General features: G+C 46.9%; 1 protein-coding gene across 1 annotated transcript; it reads left to right on the top strand.

The window, feature by feature from the left end:
• Positions 1 to 17,803: 17,803 nt before the first annotated feature.
• On the top strand, positions 17,804 to 23,135 carry LOC311328003 (uncharacterized protein; the record flags this gene model as incomplete). The annotated part of the gene is made up of 4 exons (XM_084461115.1): positions 17,804 to 17,971; positions 18,591 to 18,660; positions 18,754 to 18,908; positions 19,346 to 23,135. 4 exons carry the CDS (start codon positions 17,804 to 17,806, stop codon positions 19,394 to 19,396), a joined length of 444 nt encoding a protein of 147 aa, XP_084317241.1. The 3' UTR covers positions 19,397 to 23,135.
• Positions 23,136 to 23,781: the final 646 nt, after the last annotated feature.

Genomic DNA, 23,781 nt, shown 5'->3' with positions numbered 1-23,781 from the left:
TAACACCACAAACAAAACGCTTGTGTTAAGTAAAGCTGAGCACCACAACCTATCATCAATTGCAGTTTACAGGAGGAATAAGAGTGGGCAACACTATTCAACGCTACATTTTAGGCATTTAAGCGTTGATTCAGGCTGTTTCACTATTGGGAAATATTGTGATAAACTTGCCTGATATTCCTTGAAGAATGTGTCTGGATCCTCATTGAGGTAGATGACCAAGCTTCTCAGGATGGACTCCCTCCTGGTGTCGATGTCGTCACGCTAAAGCAAGGGTGAAAAGTCAACAGAATTAAGCCAAATGTAAGCTAAATGCCCCAAATGAGCTAGTAGTTAACGTGCATGGTTTACACATACATTGCTGTGTGAATGAAATACAAACACTTTAAAGCGCTTTGCAGTAATGTGCTGAATAAGCAGGCCATTTGCCATTAAATGAGCAGCTCTACAAACCGATTCTTGGATCGCCAGGACTTTCTTGATCCTTTGGCCCTTCACTCCTCCTTTGCTCTTGAAGACCAGCAGTAGCTTGTCTGAGAAGTGGTCCAGCTGTGAGTAGAACTTTGATTGCAATGGCTTGGTGGTGAGCCGCAGGAACTCAGCATTCACCTGAAAAATATTAACAAGCAAAATACAGCCATTTGTTATTTGTTAGTTCAGGATGTCTGATCGTGACCCAACTAGCACCTTGGACAATCACCCTGTGTTCCCGGCGGCACGCCCCGCTCCCGTTCTCCATCATGATCACCGCATCCGTCAATCACCACATCAACGACAGTTCAAGAACTTAGTCTGCACATTCACTCATTGCCAGATCGGTGCCTTTAGTCCCGTGGTAACCAAACGACTCTAGCCTCTACTGTTTTAGTACCCATACCTTCTAGTTCAAGTTGCTCTTGTGTTTAGTAACTTTGCTCTCCTTCTGCCACAGGATGATCACTTCCCCCTGCCTGCCTTCCACTCGCCCACGCCCGTCCCTGGACTCCAGCCTCAATTTCCCAATAAACTTTCCCCCAATGGGGTTACACTGTGCCTCTACCTCCGAGTCATGCTTTTGGATTCAAATACGTTGCCAACACAAAGCTAAGCATTGGGTAGGAATAGTTTAGGTTTAGAAGTAGTCTGTTAAGTGATTAGGGATGTAATTAATCTAACCATTTTTTCTCACAGCGTTTCAGACAGGTAGGTACTAGGACTCATATTAGGAAGTGTAGGTTTGGAACTAGCACGGTACGTGATTAGGGATGTAATAATTCTAACCATTACTGTAATTAATCTAACCATTTTTTTTCCACAGGGCTTAAGACAGGTAGGTACTAGGACTCGTATTAGGAAGTGTAGGTTTGGAACTAGCACGGTAAGTGATTAGGTAATGTAATAATTCTAACCATTACTGTGATTTATCTAACCATTTGTTCCCCACAGGCCTCAGACAGCATTTGCTAACGTAGGTAGGTAGAGGTAGAGGCATCAGTATTAATATGAGACTGTTTTATAACCAGTCAAAAACTCTGGCAAATTCTAATTGTGATTGTACATACACATTTACTTACTTCACTCTCCTGGAACAGGGCAGGCCATCTGTCTTTAAAGTCTCCAATCATGGGCCTCTGCTCCACAATCTCTACACGTTTTTGCGAGAAGGTTTTCTCCATTTTTGCTCTGATGACCACTTCATTGTCACGCTTTTTCACTTCAGACAATAAAGCAACTCTCTCGCTCTCCAAGCTGTCTGATGTTTCTCCTTTTGGGTGCAGAGGAAGGTAGTGAACTTCAGCCTTTCTAGCTTTCTTGATGTTGGCTGCAGCTTTGCCTTGGCCTTGTCGTTTGTGTTTCAGGGAGTTCACACGGATCTCAGGATGTCCAAGTCGCCCAAGCTTGGTACGATAGTTTTGCATTTTATACTTGAGTGATTGTTTCCATCCCCAAAAACCTGTCTTGGATCCCAGCTGCCCCAAACAAGGATGTGCCTTCGTCAAAGCTGCTGCTACCTCTTCACACTGATAGTCTTTTGGGTATTTTGTGTATTTCACCATCTCTTGGGCTAGGCCATCAAGAATGACTCCTTTCAGCTTTGGGCCAGGGTTGAAGTATATCCCGTTAGTCTCAAACTCTGCATTCTGTTGGCAAAGTTCAAATTCAGCGTCGTAGCTGAATTGAGGGACCACAAAAACCTGGGGCCAGGACTCTCGTGAGGGCCGAGTTTCTGGGGATGAATGCGGGGTTGATGTGTACAGCGTATCATCGCTGCAGGATGAGTCCAGTGTTGAAGCGGTGGTTTCAGTCTCATCAGCTGGCTGTACGGTATACAAAGTGAGAGTGGGCTCCACAGGTGACGCGGTAGGGATGTGCATTACTTTCAGTGTGCTTTTATGTGCTATTTCAAACACAGAAGTCAGGTTTATGAACTCGTTCAAGTCGGCATCCAGGTGCTGCAAACGGAAGTCCTCTTTAACTTGAAAGCATGTCTTCACCAGTGCATGTAGTTCATCTACCGTTTCTGGAATTCCGGAATTGAGGGTCAGTTTTCTGGAATCCGATTCATCCCCAAAGAGGATCCGCAGAACAGCTGTCATTGTGGAATACTTAATCTAGAGCAGAAACAAGGGAGAAGGAGAACAAGAAAGTAGGTTACTCATGTAACCCGAGTTCTATGATACATGACTGAAATGTTTCACTATGGGATCATGTGGCATCCTGCTGGAAGCTGACTGTCTTTAGAACTGCACGGTAAGTTTTTGGGATGTAATAAATCTAACCATTACTATAAAGGGGCACTGTCACGCTAGACTAACTTAAGGTTATTTGGATTGTATGTTTAAATTGTGTGTGTAGAAAGGAAATTTTCCCAGGCCAAAACGAGTTTCTAGCCTGTGTTTCCCAGAAGGTGAAGCATGCTCAAACTCCAACCTTGACTGTTTTGTTGGCAGGCTCCTCCAGTCAAGGTTGGAGTTTGAGCGCACTTTACCTTCAGGGAAACGCAGACTAGAAAAACAGTCGTGACATCACTGGACTGGTTTTGGCCTGGGAAAATTTACTTTTTATAGGACAGGGTCACACTGATGGCGATTCAAGTCTACACACAATTTAAACATTCAATCCAAATAACCTTAAATTAGTCTAGCGTGACAGTACCCCTTTTAACCATTTTTTCCCCACAGGGCTTCAGACATGTAGGTACTAGGATTTGCTTGGATTTCTCTCTACAGATAAGTATCACAGGTAAGCATTTCAAACTACTGATTCTGCTGCAGACGTCTCAGACATATGTCTGTTGTCAGAGGCTTCCAGCAGGATGTCACGTGAGTGCCATCCCATAGTGAAACATGGAACAAATAGAACATTGGGGTTGTATTTTAGATTAAAACAAAAATAGTTTTAGAGATTCTATAAGAGCCTGGCATCCAAAGCTCAGACTATTTGGGTTTAAAAATTATACTAACCTTTAATGATGATGAATCTTTTAAGCATTACCATGCGCAGATCTCCAACCATGTACTCCACAAGGGGATATGGGTCCACCAAGTCACCAAGCTCAATTATGGCAACCTCTCGTGTGGGTGAGGCAGACAGCTCAAATCCACCGTAATGCTCCCTATACCAAGCACATTCATCTTTCACTAGAAAACACAGCTTCTCCTTAAGAATGCACAGCTGAATGATCTTGTTAAACTTGGGCAGCCCATCTAGAGATCCATGTACAATAAGCATCCCCTCACTGTAATGTATACCACTGCAAGACACATTTTTTGTTGAAAATAATCTCTTTCTGTTGCTAGGTCTCTGCACGAGCACACATGACACTGGAATGTAGACACTTCTACTGGCTTTGGACCTTGCTGTTTGCCATGAGTTTTGTACACGTGATTTGATAGCCTACTCCATGTATTAAATGAACATGGGCAATCTTTGTATGGACATGGAAAGCGATAACTGCCCCTAAGATGCCCGTGAGTCTGCCTAATATGTTGTAACAACAAATACCTGCTAGCTAGTTCCAAACCGCACTCTTTGCACTTCCACATTCATAATCCTGAAAAGGAGAAAAAACTGAATTAGCACATATCACATAAACAAATAGGAAGGATATAAATCACTTTGTTCCAGCATTGTGCAAGTTGCCAGTTACTTACCATCACTAAGAGGTTGCCACAAATCTTGGCTCGGTAGGCTACTCTCACCTTCGTAACCCTGAGGAGAAAAGAGAATTATCATATAAGATATTGTTCTTCTGCCACAGGATGATCACTTCACCCTGCCTGCCTTCCACTCACCCACGCCCGTCCCTGGACTCCAGCCTCAATTTCCCAATAAACTCTTCCCCAATAGGGTTACACTGTGCCTCTACCTCAGTCATGCTTTTGGATTCAACGTTGCCAACCTAACACAAAGGTAAGCATTGGGTAGGAATAGTGTAGGTTTAGAACTAGCACAGTACGTGATTAATCATTCTAACCATTACTGTAATTAATCTGACCATTTTTTTCCACAGGGCATCAGACAGGTAGGTACTAGGATTCATATTAGGAAGTGTAGGTTTAGAACTTAGCATGGTAAGTGATTGGGTAATGTAATAATTCTAACCATTTTACATGTTTTTCCCCACAGGGCTTAAGACAGGTAGGTACTGGATTCATAATAGGACCATGATCTTAATATTTCCCCTCACATAGTACTAGACTAGCTGGCGGTCTCATGTCACAGAAATGCAGAAAATTATTTTTGCGTCTTGCTGAGGCCAATTCACAAAGTAATAGCATAACTATAAAAAAGTTAACTCATGCAGCTTTAATATTTCCCCTCACATAGTACTAGGCTACCTGGCCATCCTGTGCTAAAGTCCATCTCATGTGCAAGACTATTTCAGAAAATGGCGTCCCAAAATGTGACACGTGTGCCAAAATCTGTCCTGCGCCACCACGAGCTCTTTGCTATGCCGACGCTAGCATTCCGGACATTCCTCCGTTTCGCGGGTTGTCCGGGACAACTCGGAATGTTAGCAATAACTAGCTAACGGTGGTAACGCCCCCCATTAATAAATTAAATTAAATGCCAAACTATTTTGCTAGCTAACGTTACTGAGCGAAGACCACACATCCAGTAAGGTCTACTAGCTAGATAACCTCCTAGCCAGCTAGCCTATCAAATTAACGGAGCTGAACGGAGCAAAATTCGCCTCGCTAGGTCGCTAGCTAACACTCGGTAAGTTAGCTAGTGCTAGCCAACTAGACAGACACTCGGTAGTTTTACAAGTGTTATAGCGAGCTAGCAAGGCGAATTTTGCTCCGTTCAACTCAGTCCAGTTGACAGGCTAGCTGACTAGGTAACATTAGCTAAGTTAGTCAGCTAGATGTTAGTGCTAGCTAGCACTAACGTTGGTACCACTACGGCAGGACTAGCTAAAGCTAACGTTACCAGTAGCTAAGGTCTAGTTAGCCTGAAAACGGCATCAAAATTTGCCTCGCTTATCACGGCTGTTGCACATATTTCGGTCAATATTACGGAATGCACGTTATTTGACAGCGAATTACATTTTCAACTACTAAAAAAACTGAATGCTACTTACCAGAAGGAATGGACTCGCGGTTAACGGTGTCTTGCCAGAGAGTGGTTGGCGTGCGGCTGCAAAGGGGACGTGCATCGAGAACCGCCAAGAAGAAAGCTCTCGTGCCGTTGTTTCGCACATGCGCAAAGGGCGCCCCCCCCCCATAAAACTCATTTCTTTACCGTTGATCTAATTCAATAAATATCATAAGTGAAGTGATTAATACATTTTATGTTACATCAATTAAATATATATACATATCTATTTAAAATAGATATATTTAAATAAAGCGAACAATATTTAAATGTGTCACATCTAAGAAGGGCTTGAATCATTTTTTTGAGTGCACTTAAAAACTCACCAATTGCCAGGCTCAAAACCTAGGTGTCATACTTGACTCAGATCTTAATTTCGAAAACCACATCAAGAATATTACAAAGACATCTTTTTACCACCTAAGGAACATTGCCAAGGTGCAAGCCTTTCTCTCTCAGGCTGACACTGAAAGATTAATGCATGCTTTCATCACAAACAGGCTGGACTACTGCAATGCTCTACTATCAGGCCTACCAAAGAAAGCAATCTCTAAGCTACAACTGATACAGAATGCTGCAGCACGAGTCCTCACTAAGACTAGACGAAGGGCACACATCACACCAGCCTTAAAATCACTACACTGGTTACCTGTCAACTCTAGAATAGACTTTAAAATACTATTACTAGTTTATAAATCTCTCCACAGTCACTCACCAGAATATATTTGAGACATGCTTGTTAAGTACATGCCCAACAGACCACTTAGATCCTCAGGCACTGAACTTTTAACAGTTCCAAAAGCCAGGACCAAGAAACACAGAGAGGCAGCTTTTAGTTTATATGCCCCCAACCTCTGGAACACCCTACCGGAGTGCCTAAGAAGGGCCGAAACAACGGAGGTCTTCAAGCGAGATCTCAAGACCTTTTCGACCTAGCCTACAATCACTAGCTAGGACCTTGAGACACAGAAAGGCTCCCTATGTTGGGTAAAATCCATAGAGTTTAGGAGGTTGATAAAGTCCCTAGCTTTCGAGTCCGCCTCAGTGTCTACGTGTATGTTGAAATCTCCAATGATGATAATCTTATCATAATTTGTATGGATGATGGACAGGAGTTCTGAAAATTCTGTAGAGAAGGCAGGGCATTGTTTGGGAGGCCTATACAAGGTGCCTGCCAGAACTGGGGGCTGGCATTTTAGGATAATAGCGTGGTATTCAAAAGAGGCGAAATCATCAAAGGAGATGGTCCTGCAGCTGAGGGCATCTGTAGCTATGGTGGCTGTTCCTCCACCTTTCTTCCCCACTTCTGATAGATTGAAAAAAGCTGTAGTTAGTAGGAGAGGCTTCAATGAGGGCTGCTGGTACCATTTATATTTAGCCAGGTTTCAGTTAGGAACATACAGTCTAATTTACGTTCACATATAAGATCATTAATGAGAAAAGTTTTGCTTGGTAGGGACCTGACATTTAGAATCGCCATTGAAGTAGCTTCCGGAGAAAAGGGCTGGCTCGCCTGACTAGTAGGCCTGGATGGTATATTCACTGGAACATGCCAGGACCTTGAGACACAGAAAGGCATCCTCAAACCTACCTGTGAATCCTCTGTATACATTGGTATTTATCCTGCTATGCACTGTATGTATATCAAGTAGTGTACAGAAGCTGGTTACCCTGAAACAGGCTTGTTCTGTTCTGACAGCTGTGTTGCTTCAATGGCTCAGTATGCTACTAACCGTTTTCGGCCTCGCCTAGTGCCTCTCTCTCTCCCTCCTACCTTCTAACCAGGTCCAGTGGATGCCCCACTGTCGCCCGCAGACCACCCTGAGTCCGATAGATACCCCCATGTCTGCTGTGGATGTCAAAGCATTTAGTTAACACACACACACACGTACACACAGACATACACCAGCCCACTTCCGGCTTTAGGCCTGGGCCATAGCAAACACACACCAGTATTTGCCATGTCTCTCCTATGATGCTTTTTTAGCCTCTCTTACTCTGATATGTAATTTAATGTAATGTATTGCTTTATGAATGTTATCTTAGCGGGTAGACAAACATACTCCTGGAGCTTGCTCGATCGCCTTGTTGAGAGGGGTCAGGGAAGAATTTTTACAGCTCACTTATCTGGCCCCCGGGTGATTACTGTTTTTTTGCTTCCCTCTGGAATATGTAGAGAGTGGGTTGTATGCCCACCTCCCTTGTTCTCTGTAAAGCGCATTGTGTTGCCTCTGGGTATGAAATGCGCTATACAAATAAAGCTTTGATTGATTGATTGTATCACAATCAACTGTGTTCCATAGATGACCTCCAGAGTCTGGTTGAGCCTGTGCTGACCATCACCAAAGGAGTCCGTAATCCGTACAGCGCCTGCCCAGTATCCCAGTCTGTGAAGGTAAATACACACGCATGTCTCCACACTCCAGACTGGGAGAATGTGAGGAAGGGAAGCAGATGAGCGGAGCCATTATAAGATATTTTATTGCTAGCCCCCTTCTCCCTGGAACTCCACCAGTGTTTTGAGGACTCTGACAATTCACAGCACCTTCCATCGACACAAGGCCGAGTAGATAATGGGTGAATTTTTATTTTAAAGTGAACTCCATCCATCCATCCATCTTCATCCGCTTATCCGGGATCGGGTCGCGGAGGCAGCAGCTCCAGCAGGGGGCCTCAGACATCCCTTTCCCTGGCAGCATCAACCAGCTCTGCCTGGGGAATCTTTAGCTGCTCACAGGCCAGTGTGGAGATGTAGTCGCGCCACCTAATACTGGGTCTACCTGGCCTCCTCCCAGCCGGACATGCCTGGAACACCTCCCTAGGGAGGCGCCCAGGAGGCATCCTCACTAGATGCCTGAACCACCTCAACTGGCTCCTTTCGACGCAAAGGAGCAGCGGCTCTACTCCGAGTCTCTCCCGGATGACTGAACTTCTCACCCGATCTCTCAGGGAGACCCCAGCCACCCTCCGAGGAAAACTCATTTCGGCCGCTTGTATCCGTGATCTCGTTCTTTCGGTCATGACCCATTAAAGTGAACCATCTCTTTAAATACCCAATTCATTTGTTTTTGTGTGTGTGTTTTTCCAGCTTTTCTGACCAACCCAGCCCAACCAACCCAACCCAGACGTTATTGATTCGGACTTAAATCTGTCCGTGCACGTAAATGGGTTTTTCTTGGTAGTTGCTAGTTTTACTTTTCTCAGGCAACGTTTTAAACTTCTTGTAAACATGTTCCACTGCCAATTTTGTGCACATGTAAGCAATGATATTTCAGCATTTTTAAGGCACATAAATCTCCATAGAAATCTTCCAAATTCTGCTTACCAATGTGGTATGCCCAGTTGTACGAGGGCTTTCAAAGAGGTTACGGCTTTGAAGTCCCATGTTTATAGAGAGCACAGACAGAAAGAAGAGAGGCCACGTGTGTGTGCCGACATAAGTTTAATATGTCATGTTGATTTTTGTGATGTCCGGTGTGACGGTTTGAGTAGTTTCTTTAGCCATTTGAAGACTCATGTCACAGAGGGCACAAGGGTTGCTTGCCCATTTAGATTGTGTGAGAAGACATTTACAGTGAAATCCACTTTTACATAACGTGTCGTAACGAAATCACAAAAGCTGCTCTGAGGGAAATCTACTTGGTTCTATAAAACCTGTAGAGGCACCTATTGTGAATCCAGACAGCTCCCAACAGATCAATGAAAAGGACCAGCCATCTGATGGCGTGATTGAGTCTTTTCCTGATGATGATGGAGAATCAGAGGTTTGCCCAGAGAGTGCAGATGAAACCCTTTTTTTGCAAAATCTGTCGCTGTTTTACCTTAAGTTGCAGGCAAAACTTCTGTTGCCAGCCTCTGTCATTCAAACGATAATCAAAGATTTTCAGGACATGCATGACGTCAATCAGTCTCACTTACTTTATAAACTCAATGAAAAGTTGGTGACTCTGGGGTTACCAGAAGCAGATACAAGGAATCTGATTGATGTGCTGAAAAACGAAGATCTGTTTAGCGAAAGCAATACTAATGCATTGAAAACTGACCAGAGACGAAAAACTCTATTTAAGAAGAGCTTTCACTATGTAGAGCCAGTGCCCATATGTCTGGGACAAAATTAGTCTGGTAAAGAATGCTTTGCCCAGTATGTTCCCATCAAAGAAACGTTAGTTTCTCTTTCCCACTCTTGAGTCAGTGAGAGAACAGCATGCACAAGTGCATGCCCACGTCCAAACGAAATACATCATCCAGGATGTTTGGGACAATCCGTTGTTCAAGACAGAGACCTCGTCGTTAGGCTTGATCCTGTATCAGGATGCATTTGAAGTGGTGAATCCACTGGAATCTGGAAAGAGAAAACACAAAGTGCTTGGAGTCTATCTCAGCCTTGCAGATATTTTGCCTCATAATCGCTCCAGCATTGATCAAATGCAGCTTGTGGTTCTTTGTAGAGAACAGGAATTTAAGTACTTCGGCCAAGAATTAGTCTTGGGCAGGCTCGTCAACGACTTGAAGGATCTTGAGATCAACGGTGTTACACTGCCTGATGGTCAGGTGCGTAAAGGAACCTTGTGTGCCATTGTCGGTGACAATCTTGGATCGCACAACATCGGGGGATTTGTGAAGAATTTTTTTGCAGATTCTGTGTAATTGATAGAAATACTTTTCAGTCAGAACCCCTTTCCAAAGCGCTGACCAGGACACCACAGTCCTACAAAGATGTACAGAACAAAGATGATGAATCAGATGTACACTTTGGAATCAAATTTGACTCTCTTTAATGACCTCACTTAATTTCATGTTGCTCAGCCAGGGTTACCGCCTTGCCTCGGTCATGACCTTTTTGAGGGTGTAGTGTCCTATGACCTGGCGCTGTTCCTAAACCATCTTGTTACCAAGGAGAAGCACTTCACCTATATTGAGTTGAATTGACGGATAAATCAATTCAGGTACCTTGGTAATGACGCAAATGACAAACCTTGCGAGGTTAATCCTGGTAGTGAAAAGCTTAGTGTCATGCTGTACAGAATTGGTGTTTCCTTCGAGTGTTGCCTCTTTTAGTGGGAGACAGAATTGATTCCCCGGCTGAGAATGAGGTATGGCAACTGATATTGCAACTTCGCCAGATTGTCGAACTCATTTGTGCTCCAGGTCAGATAGCCTACTTGAGGGTCCTGATTGAGGAATATTTATATATTAGAATCGTGACCTTTCCTGACAAGCCACTGAAGCCTAAGCATCACTACATCATGCACTATCCAGACCTCATAGTTTGCTGCGGGCCCCTCATTCGTCTCTGGACGCTCAGGTTTGAGAGCAAGCACACTGTAACACAAATTCCCTAGTATTATTTTCATTTAATACCGGTGCACCCTGGACACCTGGTTTACCTAGTTAGGACCCGAGTCAGATGCGCGCGAGATACAGCACCTCGCAAGAGTACAAGAATCCTGTAGACATCAATATGCGTTCGTGAAGAAGTAAGTTGTCCATTGTCCCTTTAAGTTGGAGATTCTTGTAAAACAGAACAAATACCCGATGTAGTGTATACTTTCGTTTCTATGGTTAGATTTAGCAGTTAGACTGTTTAGCTGTGTTTAGCAGTCCGATTGTTATGCTAATTAGCCATGCTTTCTGTAGTGCGCAGTTTGTAATGTTGATGTCTATGATGGAATGTATGATCGACAGCTAGTTCAATTAGGCTATCCAGCAGTGCCTGCCTTGTGCATATTTTCTTGTGCTCAAAGTACTAGACATTGTGGTGGTTTACATAATTCACCTACGGTACTTGAGTGAGGTTAATTGGTTCCGCACGATCTCTTATCTTAGGCGGACTTCCGGATGTTTTATCTCGCTCTGCGAGTTGTTAGACGGGTTAATGAAACGTTCTGTTGATGTCTCACAATAAAGTGAAGTTAGCTCCATTGTTCGACACTCCGCCTCCGACTCCAATTCTTCGGCACTACACTGGTGACCCCGACGTCAGTCCCGAAGATTCCGAGACTGAACCGAACATGGCAAATACCGCCGTTCTTAAATTGCCGGAGTTTTGGGAGACATCCGCGGCAGCGTGGTTCGCGCAGACGGAGGCTCAATTCGCCCTCCGTGGGATCACAGACGATTCCATACGTTATTACCACGTTGTCTCGGCACTCGGGAGCTCCACTGCGGCAAGAGCAGTAAGTTTCATTACATCTCCCCCAGCCCGGGATAAATATGCAGGGCTCAAAGCTCATCTCCTAAAGATTTTCGAACTGTCACGGCCAGAACGAGCCCGACGTCTTTTCGCGATGAATGGCCTGGGAGACAGCAAGCCTTCTGACCACATGGAAATTATGCTGAACCTGCTAGGTGCAGAAGAACCCAATTTCCTTTTCATAGAGCTTTTTCTTCGTCACATGCCGCCGCACGTACAGACAGCGCTCGCTAACACTACTATTACTGAGCCCCGCGCGCTGGCTGAGGAGGCTGACCGGTTCTTCCTGGCCACCCAGCGTTTCGCCCCTGAGATGCTGGCCCCGACACGCAGTTACGCGCCCCCAGGCGCTGGTGCGTCCTCTATCAGGGGCCCCATCGCCACCGACGGCCTCGCTAGCACAGGCTTGTGCTACTTCCACGCCCGCTTTGGCGCAAAAGCGAAGAGGTGCCGCTCCCCTTGCAACTACAACGCGGGGGGAAACGCCAAAGCCTGCGCTCAGTAGCGGCTGTGAGCGTGGGCACGACGAACCGGCTGCTTTTCATCAAGGACACCCTCTCCGGGTGCAAGTTCCTCTGCGACACCGGCGCCCAGCGGAGCGTCCTGCCCGCTACAGCGGCCGACACCGCCGGCGGGGCTCAAGGACCGCCCTTGACATCCGCTAACGACTCCCCTATCCGCACATATGGCACAAAGACTGTGGACTTGTGTTTCGGGGGTCAGCGATTTACGTGGGAGTTTGTCACTGCCGACATCTCCTTTCCTCTCCTCGGCGCTGATTTTTTGTGCGCCCACGGGCTGCTTGTGGACGTTAAGAACGGCCGCCTGGTGGACGCACTGACTTTCTCCTCGTTCGCGTGTGTCCGCAACGAGGCGACATACGGCGGTCTCTCCAGCTCGCTCTCGGAGGGTGACAAATATCAGCTCCTCCTCAGTGAGTTCCCCAGCCTGACACGGCCCACCTTCTCCTCCGCCTCAACTAAACATGGGGTCGAGCACCACATCGAGACCAAGGGCCCCCCGATCCATGCTAGGGCGCGGCGGCTCAACCCTGAGAAGCTGGCGGTCCCTAAGTCCGAGTTCGCCAACATGGAGCGCCTGGGCATTATCCGCCGCTCGGACAGTCCGTGGGCCTCGCCTCTCCACATCGTCCCGAAACCGGACGGCGGGTGGCGACCGTGTGGCGACTACCGCCGCCTGAATGATGCCACTACGCCCGACCGCTACCCTGTTCCCCACATTCAGGACTTCTCTGCCCACCTGGCGGGCAGGCTCCTGTTCTCCAAGGTGGACCTGGTGCGTGGTTATCATCAAGTCCCAGTGCACCCCTCGGACATTCCTAAGACAGCTGTGGTCACGCCTTTTGGGCTGTTCGAGTTTCTGAGGATGCCGTTTGGACTCAAAAACGCGGCCCAGTCCTTCCAGCGGCTAATGGATTCAGCGCTCAAGGACATGCCTTTCGTTTTCGTCTACTTAGACGACATCCTCGTCGCCAGCTCCTCAGAAGAGGAGCATCTGAGGCACCTCCACGACCTCTTCACAAGGCTTGACCAGCACGGCCTGATCGTCAACCCGGCGAAATGCGTTTTCGGGGTGCCCTCCATCCAGTTCCTGGGGCATCTCATCGACAAGAACGGGGCCGCCCCCCTCCCGTCGAAGGTGGAGGCCGTTTCCGCCTTTCCCCGCCCACGCTCGGCTCGGGGACTCCGGGAGTTTCTGGGGATGGTGACGTTCTACCACCGGTTCATCCGCCGAGCGGCCCACACCATGCACCCGCTGTACGAGGCCCTTAAGGGCAAAACCCCCGACCAGGACATCGAATGGACGGCCGAAACGGAAGGAGCCTTCGAGGCCACAAAGACCGCGTTGAGCCAGGCCGCGTTGTTGGCCCACCCGTCCCCTGGGGCCCCTGTCGCTCTCACAACCGACGCGTCTGACTACGCCGTTGGCGCTGTGTATGAGCAGTGGGTCGATGGCGCCTGGCAACCGCTCGCCTTTTTCAGTCGTCAGCTGGTCCCCAGGGAGCGTAAATACAGCACGTTTGACAGGGAGCTCCTCGGCCTTTGGCTGGCGATCCGCCACTTCCGTTTCCTTCTGGAGGGCCGTGAGTTTACGGCGTATGTGGACCACAAACCCCTTACATTCTCCATGTCCAAGGTGGCCGAGCCATGGTCCGCCCGCCAGCAGCGCCAGCTGTCATTCATATCCGAATACACTACGGACATCCGACACATCGCCGGCAAGTCCAACGTGGTCGCGGACTGCCTCTCCAGGGCGGTTGTCGGCACGGTGCAGCTGGGCCTTGACTACGCTCGTATGGGCGTGGACCAGGCGTCTGATGACGGGGTGCGGGCCCTCAAGGCTTCGGACACTGGCTTGCGCCTGGAGGAGGTCGCAGTCGGTGACTCGGGCGTCAGGCTGTTGTGCGACCTCTCGGCTGGCCAGCCTCGGCCTCTAGTTCCTGCGAACTGGCGGCGGGCTGTTTTCGAGGCGGTGCACAACCTCTCCCACCCCGGCAGGAAGCCGTCCGTGAGACTGGTGGCCCAGAAGTTTGTGTGGCGTGGTCTTAAGAAGGACGTGCTGTCCTGGGTGGACTCGTGTGTGGCCTGTCAGCGCGCTAAGGTGCACCGCCACACCAAAGCCCCTTTGGAACCTTTCGCTGTCCCCGAGAGGAGGTTTGACCATGTCAACATTGACCTAGTGGGTCCGCTCCCCCCCTCGCACGGTTTCACCTACCTGCTCACCATGGTGGACAGGACGACCCGCTGGCCCGAAGCCGTTCCCCTCTCCTCGACAGCGTCTGCGGACGTGGCCCGGGCGTTCATCGGCACGTGGGTCGCACGCTTCGGGACCCCGTCCGACCTCTCCTCCGACCGGGGCTCACAGTTTACCTCGGAGCTCTGGAACGCGGTCGCTGAGGGTTTGGGGGTCAAGCTGCACCGCACTACCGCCTATCACCCCCAGGCGAACGGTCTATGTGAGCGGTTCCACCGTTCCATGAAGGCGGCCCTGCGCGCCGGCTTGACGGACGGCAATTGGGTGGATAAGCTCCCATGGGTCATGCTCGGCCTCAGGTGCGCCCCCAAGGAAGACCTGCAGTCCTCGTCCGCGGAGCTTGTCTACGGCCAGGCACTGCGGGTCCCCGGCGATTTCATTCCGGTCGCCACGGCCCCCTGGTCTGCAGCCCGGCAACGATCCTCCCTGCTGGAGGCCGCCGAGAGGTTCGCACCGGTCCCCACGTCATTGCATGGCGCCCCTGTTTCCCGGGTCCCCCCCAGCCTGCGCTTGGCGGACTTTGTTTTCATTCGCCATGACGCCCACCGCGGGCCCCTACGCCCCCCTTACGACGGCCCGTTCAGGGTCCTGGAGCATGGGGTTAAGGGCCTGGTCGTGGACATTGGTGGTAGGCCTGAGACCGTTTCCATCGACAGGGTTAAGCCCGCTCACGTGGACATTTCCCGGCCTTTGGAGTTGGCTCTGCCCCCACGCCGGGGTCGTCCTCCATTGCCCCGCCCCCCTGCCCCTGCCGGGGTGCCCTTGGCCCCGTCGGCGCCCTTGGCCCCTGACCCTATGGACTGCGCAGCTGCGCCCGCGGCCCCTCCCCCTTCGGCCCCTGCTGTGTGCACCCGCCGGGGTCGGGCTGTCGTCCCTCCCCGGCGCGAGTATTTTGACTATGGGTGAATTCTGGGGGGGCTTGTGTGGTGGTTTACATAATTCACCTACGGTACTTGAGTGAGGTTAATTGGTTCCGCACGATCTCTTATCTTAGGCGGACTTCCGGATGTTTTATCTCGCTCTGCGAGTTGTTAGACGGGTTAATGAAACGTTCTTTTGATGTCTCACAATAAAGTGAAGTTAGCTCCATTGTTCGACACTCCGCCTCCGACTCCAATTCTTCGGCACTACAACATTCTGAATTCTGATTCATTAGTGACTTGTTAAGTGCTTCCATCTCATTGAGTTAGGTGCTATGTTATGTTAGTGCTAAATGTGCTACTCTAAGTGTTATGCTACTGTAGTAGTGCATGTAAGCTATATGCATGTTATTAGTGCATGTGTTATGTGCATGTTATGATGCCAACTTTGCATCCCTATATTTTGTTGTTTCCAGATACCATATACATATTCAATTGATGTGAGAAGTCTACAGTTTAAGATAAAGGAACTGAGCGGCCCTTCCGACTCCTGTGCATTCATTGTGTGGATGGTAGCGACATCACCTGAACCCCCAATTCTCAATACACACATATTTCAAGCAGTGTGCAAGAAAGTTGCACAACTTTAAAAACTTGTGCTTAACTCTTGCAGAAAGACATCAGCTCCTGCAAGCTTTCTTGAGTGCAGGGAGCTTCTTCTCACCAGACGTGGGAGTGGAAATTCAGTTCATTTTATTCAGTTGATTACAATGATGAAATCAGAGAGTCAGTTGCCCACTATGACTTTCAGTCTGAGAACACGGTCATGGCACATAGCGGTACATGTTATAAGAAAAACATGTTTGTCGCTATAGAAAAAGTTGATGAGGGTATTATGTTCGGTAGAATCAAGCTGATTCTTATTCATAGGGAATCTGCGGTGCATTTTATCACAGAGAGCTGTCTATCAGTGCGCTTGCCCGATCAAGGTGTTTATTGCCTGGAATCCACATCAACACAAAAAAAATACTTTTGCATTAGTCAAGACTAGCTATTGGACTACTACCCCTTACCAGAGTATAGCATGTGTGACCTATCTATGGTGGTTCTTCACCACTCTTTCCCCTTTCACTAGAGTGATGTCCAGCATAGAGGAGCAGATCAGGGGAGATGTCCTACAGATTTTGCCAAGTCTTCCTAGGGAGACACTGGACCAGTTGTTGGAGAGGCTAATAGAAAGAAAAGAAGATCTGCAATATGTAAGAGGAGGATATCTCAGAATTGCTCAGGCCCATTCAGTGCAGGAAAATCCTCAGTGCTTGGAAGTTAGGCAATGTACACAATTACATGGGGCCTTGGGGAGATGTTTTTTAATGTTTCAGATCACTTAAACAGTGTCTGACTAAAGGCTAGTTGCCATTGATGCATTTGGTTAAGGTTCGAGCCAGAACTATTCAGACTAGCACTAGTAATGTATATGTCCTTACAGATATGTTTGGGCAATCAGTTTGACTCATGCTATTTTTGTCATATCAACATTTTGTGTGCTTATCAGAGCCTTGCATTTCAGAGCCAGAGGGCCACACTCCAAACCGTCCAGTCCTGTCATCGAGCTCCAGCGAAGACCCAAGCTCACTTCCAAGCCCCACAGCCTCCAACACCCCAAGACGCTCCGCATCAAGTTCCACATCCAGTACCCGGAGATGTCTCACATCCTCCATCACCTGGTCTGACACATTTGAAGTTCAGTGGGACAAAATGCCTGATAAACTACAATCTGCCCTTGCAAAGGTGGAGAGACCATTACCAGCTCATCGCCGGCAAATGATTTGAATACTTGCTGATGAAGTCCAAAAGATTGAGACCAACCCCACCAAAGCACAGTGTCTATCGGTCTGTCGTAACATAGTCAGGCAGTATCCAAAGAGCTTTGCAGATACAGGTAAACAAGGAACAGGCAGTGCAGCGTACGCATCCCTCCTGGCACAGCTGAAAACCTGCATAGAGCACTTGAATAGGAACAACTACTTGGCACACCGCCGTTCTCAGAGGGCAGGAGACACCACACCAAAGAGAGGATACACTGACACTTGCGGCTGTAAAAGTTGGCAGCCAGATATAGCGCCCAGTGAGACTCATGAGTGTCTTGAAGAAAAACAAAACAGGATGGTGGAGCTCTTCTCACAAGAAGGTGTAGCCGGTGGAGAAAGAGGCAAAGTGAATCAACTGATGGAGTCAACATACAGCCTGCAACGTCACATGATAAATGCCACCCCAGCCCCCCCCATTGGGGATTTGAAAAAAGCTTGGCATTTTCTTTTTATTCCAAGGGGCATGTTTACTCATTTTCAACTACTGACTGAAAAAGGATGTCCGCAGAGAGATGGAGCAATCAATGATTGACTGGGGTACACCACTCATTGAGTACTTCAGGAAGAAGCCAGGCAACAAAGAGGTCCAGTCTGCCCTGCCCAGAGAGGGAGCGGATGTGGCCTCCTCCACTGTGCCACTTCTCTTGGCCCACTTCATGGAGGCCAAGGAAGGACTTCTCCTTCAAGCTGATGTAAGTTACTTTCTCTTAAGTTTACAGTATACTTGCCTTTTACCAATGCTTGCTGTGTGTGGCATTGTTTACATTGCCTGTGTACTTTGCTTGTAGGTCCTCAAATGATTATCGATGTATCCACACATACTTTACCATGTTCGTTTTTGAGGACCCGCACAGCCAGGACACAGGCAATGCTCCAAACAAATGCAGGATGCTTGTGGTTGACATCTTGCATGCATGTATGCCTATTTAAAAGCAAGTTTATCTGTTGCCTTAAAGTGGAGATGAAATTGTGAAATCCACGGAATCCTACAGTATGATGCATTTCCTACTAAAACAGGGCAGCGTGGTTTCGGTTTTAAAATTTAATTGGAACGTTCAGCGTTATCAAGTGGGCGGGTTATCACAGTTTGGGGTGGGACATTACATTTAGATTAAGTTATTTTTATGATTGACGGGTGTAATGTATATCATGAGATATTGGTTTGTATATATCCGTACAAGCTGATTCATTTTCAGTAGGAAATGTGTCAATTTGTAGGATTCCACTGCCATTTCATCTAGATTTGAAGTCATTGTTTTGAACGAGGTAAGAATGCACAAAAAATTTGTTTCTTGGGTTTGTTTCCTGCAGGCGGCTGCATCAGCTGCTGATGTCCAAGAGGCACTTACCCTACCTGCCAGTCCTCGACTGATAGTGCTTGGTATGTACTCTCTATGCTACCTGTCATAACCATTCATCTTTTATTAGTCGTTTATTTGAAAGATATGAAATCCTAAATGATTTCTTGTTTCAGGTGATACTCGGCACTGGATGCTGAGCATTGAGGGCCAGGTGGTGTGCGAGGGGACCACTTTTGTGTCTGGCCTCGCTGTGCTTTTTGCGTCCTATTATAACTTTAACCTGCAGTACCAGGATGAGGCGGGCCTGTACGCTGGAATTCATTCAAAGGTGAGCAGCTCACACACACTTTCACCTACATACACATCAATGTGCTTTCTTTCATCCTGATTGTCTAATTATAAGAGGTGTGTGTTTGTGAAAATCACACTGCCTTTTTTGTCTCAATATTCTCACACACATTGTATCACAGACTGAATGTACTCTAGTTTGAAAGTTTTTATGGTGCATTTGGACTGGGGTCAAACTGTCTAGAATATTATTGGTCTGTGTGCTATTGTGGCATTTAATAACTGAACCGATAATGTAATAACATACTTAGCACTGTTTTATTTATCGGTAATTCAGTGTCACACCACAATACTCATCCGTACTGTTGCTTCTTTCAGCTTTGAGCACCTCCCCCCCCCCCCCACATCGGATTGCTATGTACATACATTTATTATGTGTATTTCCTGTTTTTTTTTCCCTCAAAATTGCCATTTCAGACGGTTCATGAATATAAATCCAGAGAGGGGTACCAAGGCCAAACAAGTTAAAGTGGTGTCTAAGAAGACGGGAAGAGATGTGCAGAAGAAGCCACACACCGTCAATCCACACGTTGCCACCCTTCTGCGCAAGCTTATGGATTATAAATTGGACTTTGTAAATCAGTAAATACACACACACACACCTCCCACTCTCTGCTCTTATCTGCCTCCTCTTTCTTTCTGTTCCGTCTCTCCACTCTATCTCTGCCCCTCTATGCTCCTGGATTCAATGGATGTCATGACCAAGTTTTAACTGTTTAAAAAGTTGCTTTTTTCTTTTTTGGGACATGTTTATAGAGAGAACAGACAAATCTAAAGATGGTTCACGTGTGTGTCATGGTGACATAAGTTTACTTACTTTACAAACTCAATGAAAAGTTGGTGACACTGGATTTAACAGAAGTAGATATTAGGAATCTGATTGATGTACTGAAGATCTGTTAAGGGAAAGCAATACTAATGCTTTGAAAATCGACAAACATTTTAAGAGCTTTAACAGACACATGGTGTCATTTTAGACATTTCAATCGTGCTTGGCAGTTTTTGAACTTGCACTGACAAGTGCATGTGATTGTTGCAGCCAAACTATCAGCTGCCATGGAAAAGGCAACCGAGTGGCTCAGACTCTCTTGCCTCACACTAAATGCAGAGAAAACCGTAACTATGTTTTTCTCCAAGAGAAAACAAAGTGAGCACCCCAACATCTACGTCGGTGGTCAACAAATAAAAAATGTTGACAAATTTAAGTACTTGGGGGTTATCCTAGACTCCTCACTGACCTTCAAAAACACATTAAAAAACCTGCAACATACTGAAACACAACATTGCAATTTTCCGTTATATTAGAAATTCCATGACAGCAGAGGCAGCCATGAGCTACCTAAACGCAATGATCCTCCCATACATTCTGTACTGCATATCCTCCTGGTCTCAAGCAAATACAACCACGCACAATCAAATTAGGTCACTGTACAATCAAGCTCTTAAGGCGATGGCCAGGAAACCAAGGCACCACCTTCATCTTCATCCGCTTATCCAGGGTCGGGTCGCGGAGGCAGCAGCTCCAGCAGGGGGCCCCAGACATCCCTTTCCCTAGCAGCATCAACCAGCTCTGCCTGGGGAATCTTTAGCCGCTCACAGGCCAGTGCGGAGATGTAGTCCCGCCACCTAGTCCTGGGTCTACCCCGCGGCCTCCTCCCAGCCGGACACGCCTGGAACACCTCCCTAGGGAGGCGCCCAGGAGGCATCCTCACTAGATGCCCGAACCACCTCAACTGGCTCCTTTCGACGCTAAGGAGCAGCGGCTCTACTCCGAGTCTCTCCCGGATGACTGAACTTCTCACCCGATCTCTCAGGGAGACCCCAGCCACCCTCCGGAGAAAACTCATTTCGTCCGCTTGTATCCGTGATCTCGTTCTTTCGGTCATGACCCATCCTTCATGACCATAGGTGAGGGTGGGGATGAAGATAGACCGGTAGATCGAGAGCTTTGCCTTTTGGCTCAGCTCTCTTTTCGTCACAACAGTGCGGTAAAGCGACTGCAGAACCGCACCAGCTGCTCCGATTCTCCGGCCAAACTCCCTCTCCATGGTTCCCTCACTCGTGAACAAGACCCCCAGATACTTGAACTCCTTCACTTGGGGTAAGGACTCATTTCCTACTCGGAGCGGACAGGCCACCGGTTTCCAAGGCACCACCACCACTGTGAAATACTGAAGAAACATAAACTGCTAAGCCTAGACAATCTCATCATTCTCTCTGATACAAGCAACTTTAGAATGGAACAAGCTTCCAGAACATATAAAAAACATAACTTCTTTCCAGGAGTTCTCCTGTGAGGCCAAAAATTGCATCCTATGCAACCAATGCAGCCAGCACTAATGTGACTGTGTGTTGTGTTCATACTTGTGTGTGGTGCTTGTACGTATGTGGCCTACTTGTGTAGTCTGTGTCCGTGTGGTACCTTCTTTGCCTGTATTTTACTATGCCTGTGCTCTCTCTGCCTGTATTGTGCTTGTGTCTGTACTGTGCTTGTGCGTTTGTGTACGTGCATAATGTGCTTTGACCGAGTCGTAATGTGTATGTGCGTTGATTTTGTGTGCTTTAGTACATATTTTTTATTGTATTTAGTACATAGTTTTATTGTTTTGTCCGTGGGTGAGTATGTCTTGTTTTTGTGGTGTATTTAATCTAGAAAACATAGCCTATTCTCACAATGAGATCTTCACTTGATCAAACACACCTGTGTACTGAATCGTTTGTCCTAAGGCCTTGTATTGCAGTGTTGTGCTGCGCATATAGTCTATTGTGATAAAATTTGGACTACATTTCGGGGTGGGTGGAGGTGAAGATATTAAGTCAAGTTATCATTTTCCTTCCGTAGTTTACAACACCAAAGAATTGTAATTCTGCAAAAGATTCTGAAAGTTGTGTAAGCCTAATCATCACTGCAGTGGCATCTGTTCCACATAATGTTGATCCAGCACCCAACTGCAGGAAGCATTGCACATTTTGGGATTAAACAGCTCCAGTAGCGATATTCTATTATAACCAGAGGGCATTACAATAACGTTCAAAACGAGATCTATTGACTGCATGACCTGTTACTGTACGTCTCCGGACTCCGGAGTAGGCCCTTGTCCGTTGTGCGCTCACGGAGTCTTGGTGCATGGCACTCTGTCTCTCCAAACTCATCGATTATGCTGAATCGCTGCGCTACGCGTGCAGTCTCCCACCTAATAGGGGTAGGACAAGTAGGCTACATCCTCTCCCCCTTTCTGTAAAGTGTACATTGTGTTGTCTTTGTATATGAAATGAGCTATAATGATTTAATTGATCTGACTCATAATCAGTTATTGCAGTGGTATTCCGCTCGATTCCTTTAAATCACCACAACTGACAGATGTTGAACCCAGAACGGTAACGTTTCAGTGTTCAACTGGCTTTATTGGACACCTACTAAGATAAATAATGTTAGACTGGTGAGCAATGCAGATTTTATGTCCGTTTCACAGCGCAAATGATCAGGAAAGTCCTCACGCGAGCATCAATTGAGGCAGGTGATAAATGCTGATAATCTACCTCTTGCTGAGTTCATGGTTATAGCCATTCATCTCTTACACATAGGCCTACACAATACTTGAATAATGTGGATGTTAAATCCATCTATCAATCACACTAGCGAATTCAACCCAACACCTGCGGAATGGCCGGTCTTGGCCACAATGCACCCGCTAACGTACCCCCCCCCCCCCCTCTCCCACAATCCATTAGCCCACTGAATATTGGTGGAGCTAGGAAACACGTCCATCCAGTTTATTTGAATATAAAATCATTTGTAGCAGGGGGAGGGGGTGTCGCAATAGTCTAGTCCAGGTTCGCTGGCGAGTGGCAAGCTAGTCTAACATGTCAAGCCATGGAGGGAAGTTTATGCATATTTTGCTATGTTTTGATGCATATTTTGCATATCAAAATAACTATATAATTATTATATAATATGTTAAAGTCAAAAATCTATCCTATCAGAAAAGTATAGGCCCTATCTTTTCACAATGAAAGTCATTCAGCCAACCGACAAGTCAAAGTTACAGATGTATTGTATTTTGTGTGTGACATAATTCTCACCAGGGCCTGTTATTGATCACTGTGTGTTAGGCTATTTCAGTAGGCCTATTTCTTGTCAGGTGGTGTATGCATGTGTGGACATTGTATTCTGTTAAACCTAAAGAATAAAAGTACATTCAACATTCATTGGAGTGGTCCAGTTGGATAGGCTAGCCTAATATAAATTGAGGACCTGTATTTTCAGTCTTTGCTGGTAGCGAATGCCACAGACAGACAGGGAGAAAATCTATTTGTTTCATTGTTAGCGATGATTGGATTGTTCAATGAATATAGGCTAATTCAGTCCTCGGTCGCGGAAAGCCTATAAGATAAAGACGCATTCTCCTACTCCACTAGGCTCCAAAATAGCTCTCTAAGGGCCAAATCCGCAAAAGGATTGTGCGGCTTTTGCGGCGGCAAACCCCGTGCAAATGAGACAAGAAAATTGCATCCAATCCACAAAGCTCACGCAAAGGGGGGAAAGCATTGCAAACTGCACCGAGGAGCAAATAGCTCCATCCCTATGAACACAGTGGGTTGCAGCAACGTTGCACATAAGTTGTACTTTGGTAAGTTGCAATGTTACCATCAGGCGATGTTGTGACAACTATGGTCGAAAATAACTTTACCCTCCTAAGACTAATTAGACTTTACTGCAACGTTGCAGAAACATTGACAACAGGGGTGCCTGCAACGTCATTAACTAACGTGACAGTGACGTTGTATTACAGTCAATCGGGCTATCCCGTGACGTCACTTTTTTTTTATTTTTAAATGTCGCTTATATCCTT

Source organism: Borostomias antarcticus (genome assembly GCF_949987555.1).
Source record: "Borostomias antarcticus genome assembly, chromosome: 36".
Lineage (NCBI taxonomy): Eukaryota > Metazoa > Chordata > Actinopteri > Stomiiformes > Stomiidae > Borostomias > Borostomias antarcticus.
Note: the sequence above shows the minus strand (reverse complement) of the source record. Positions and strands in the feature narration are given on the sequence as shown.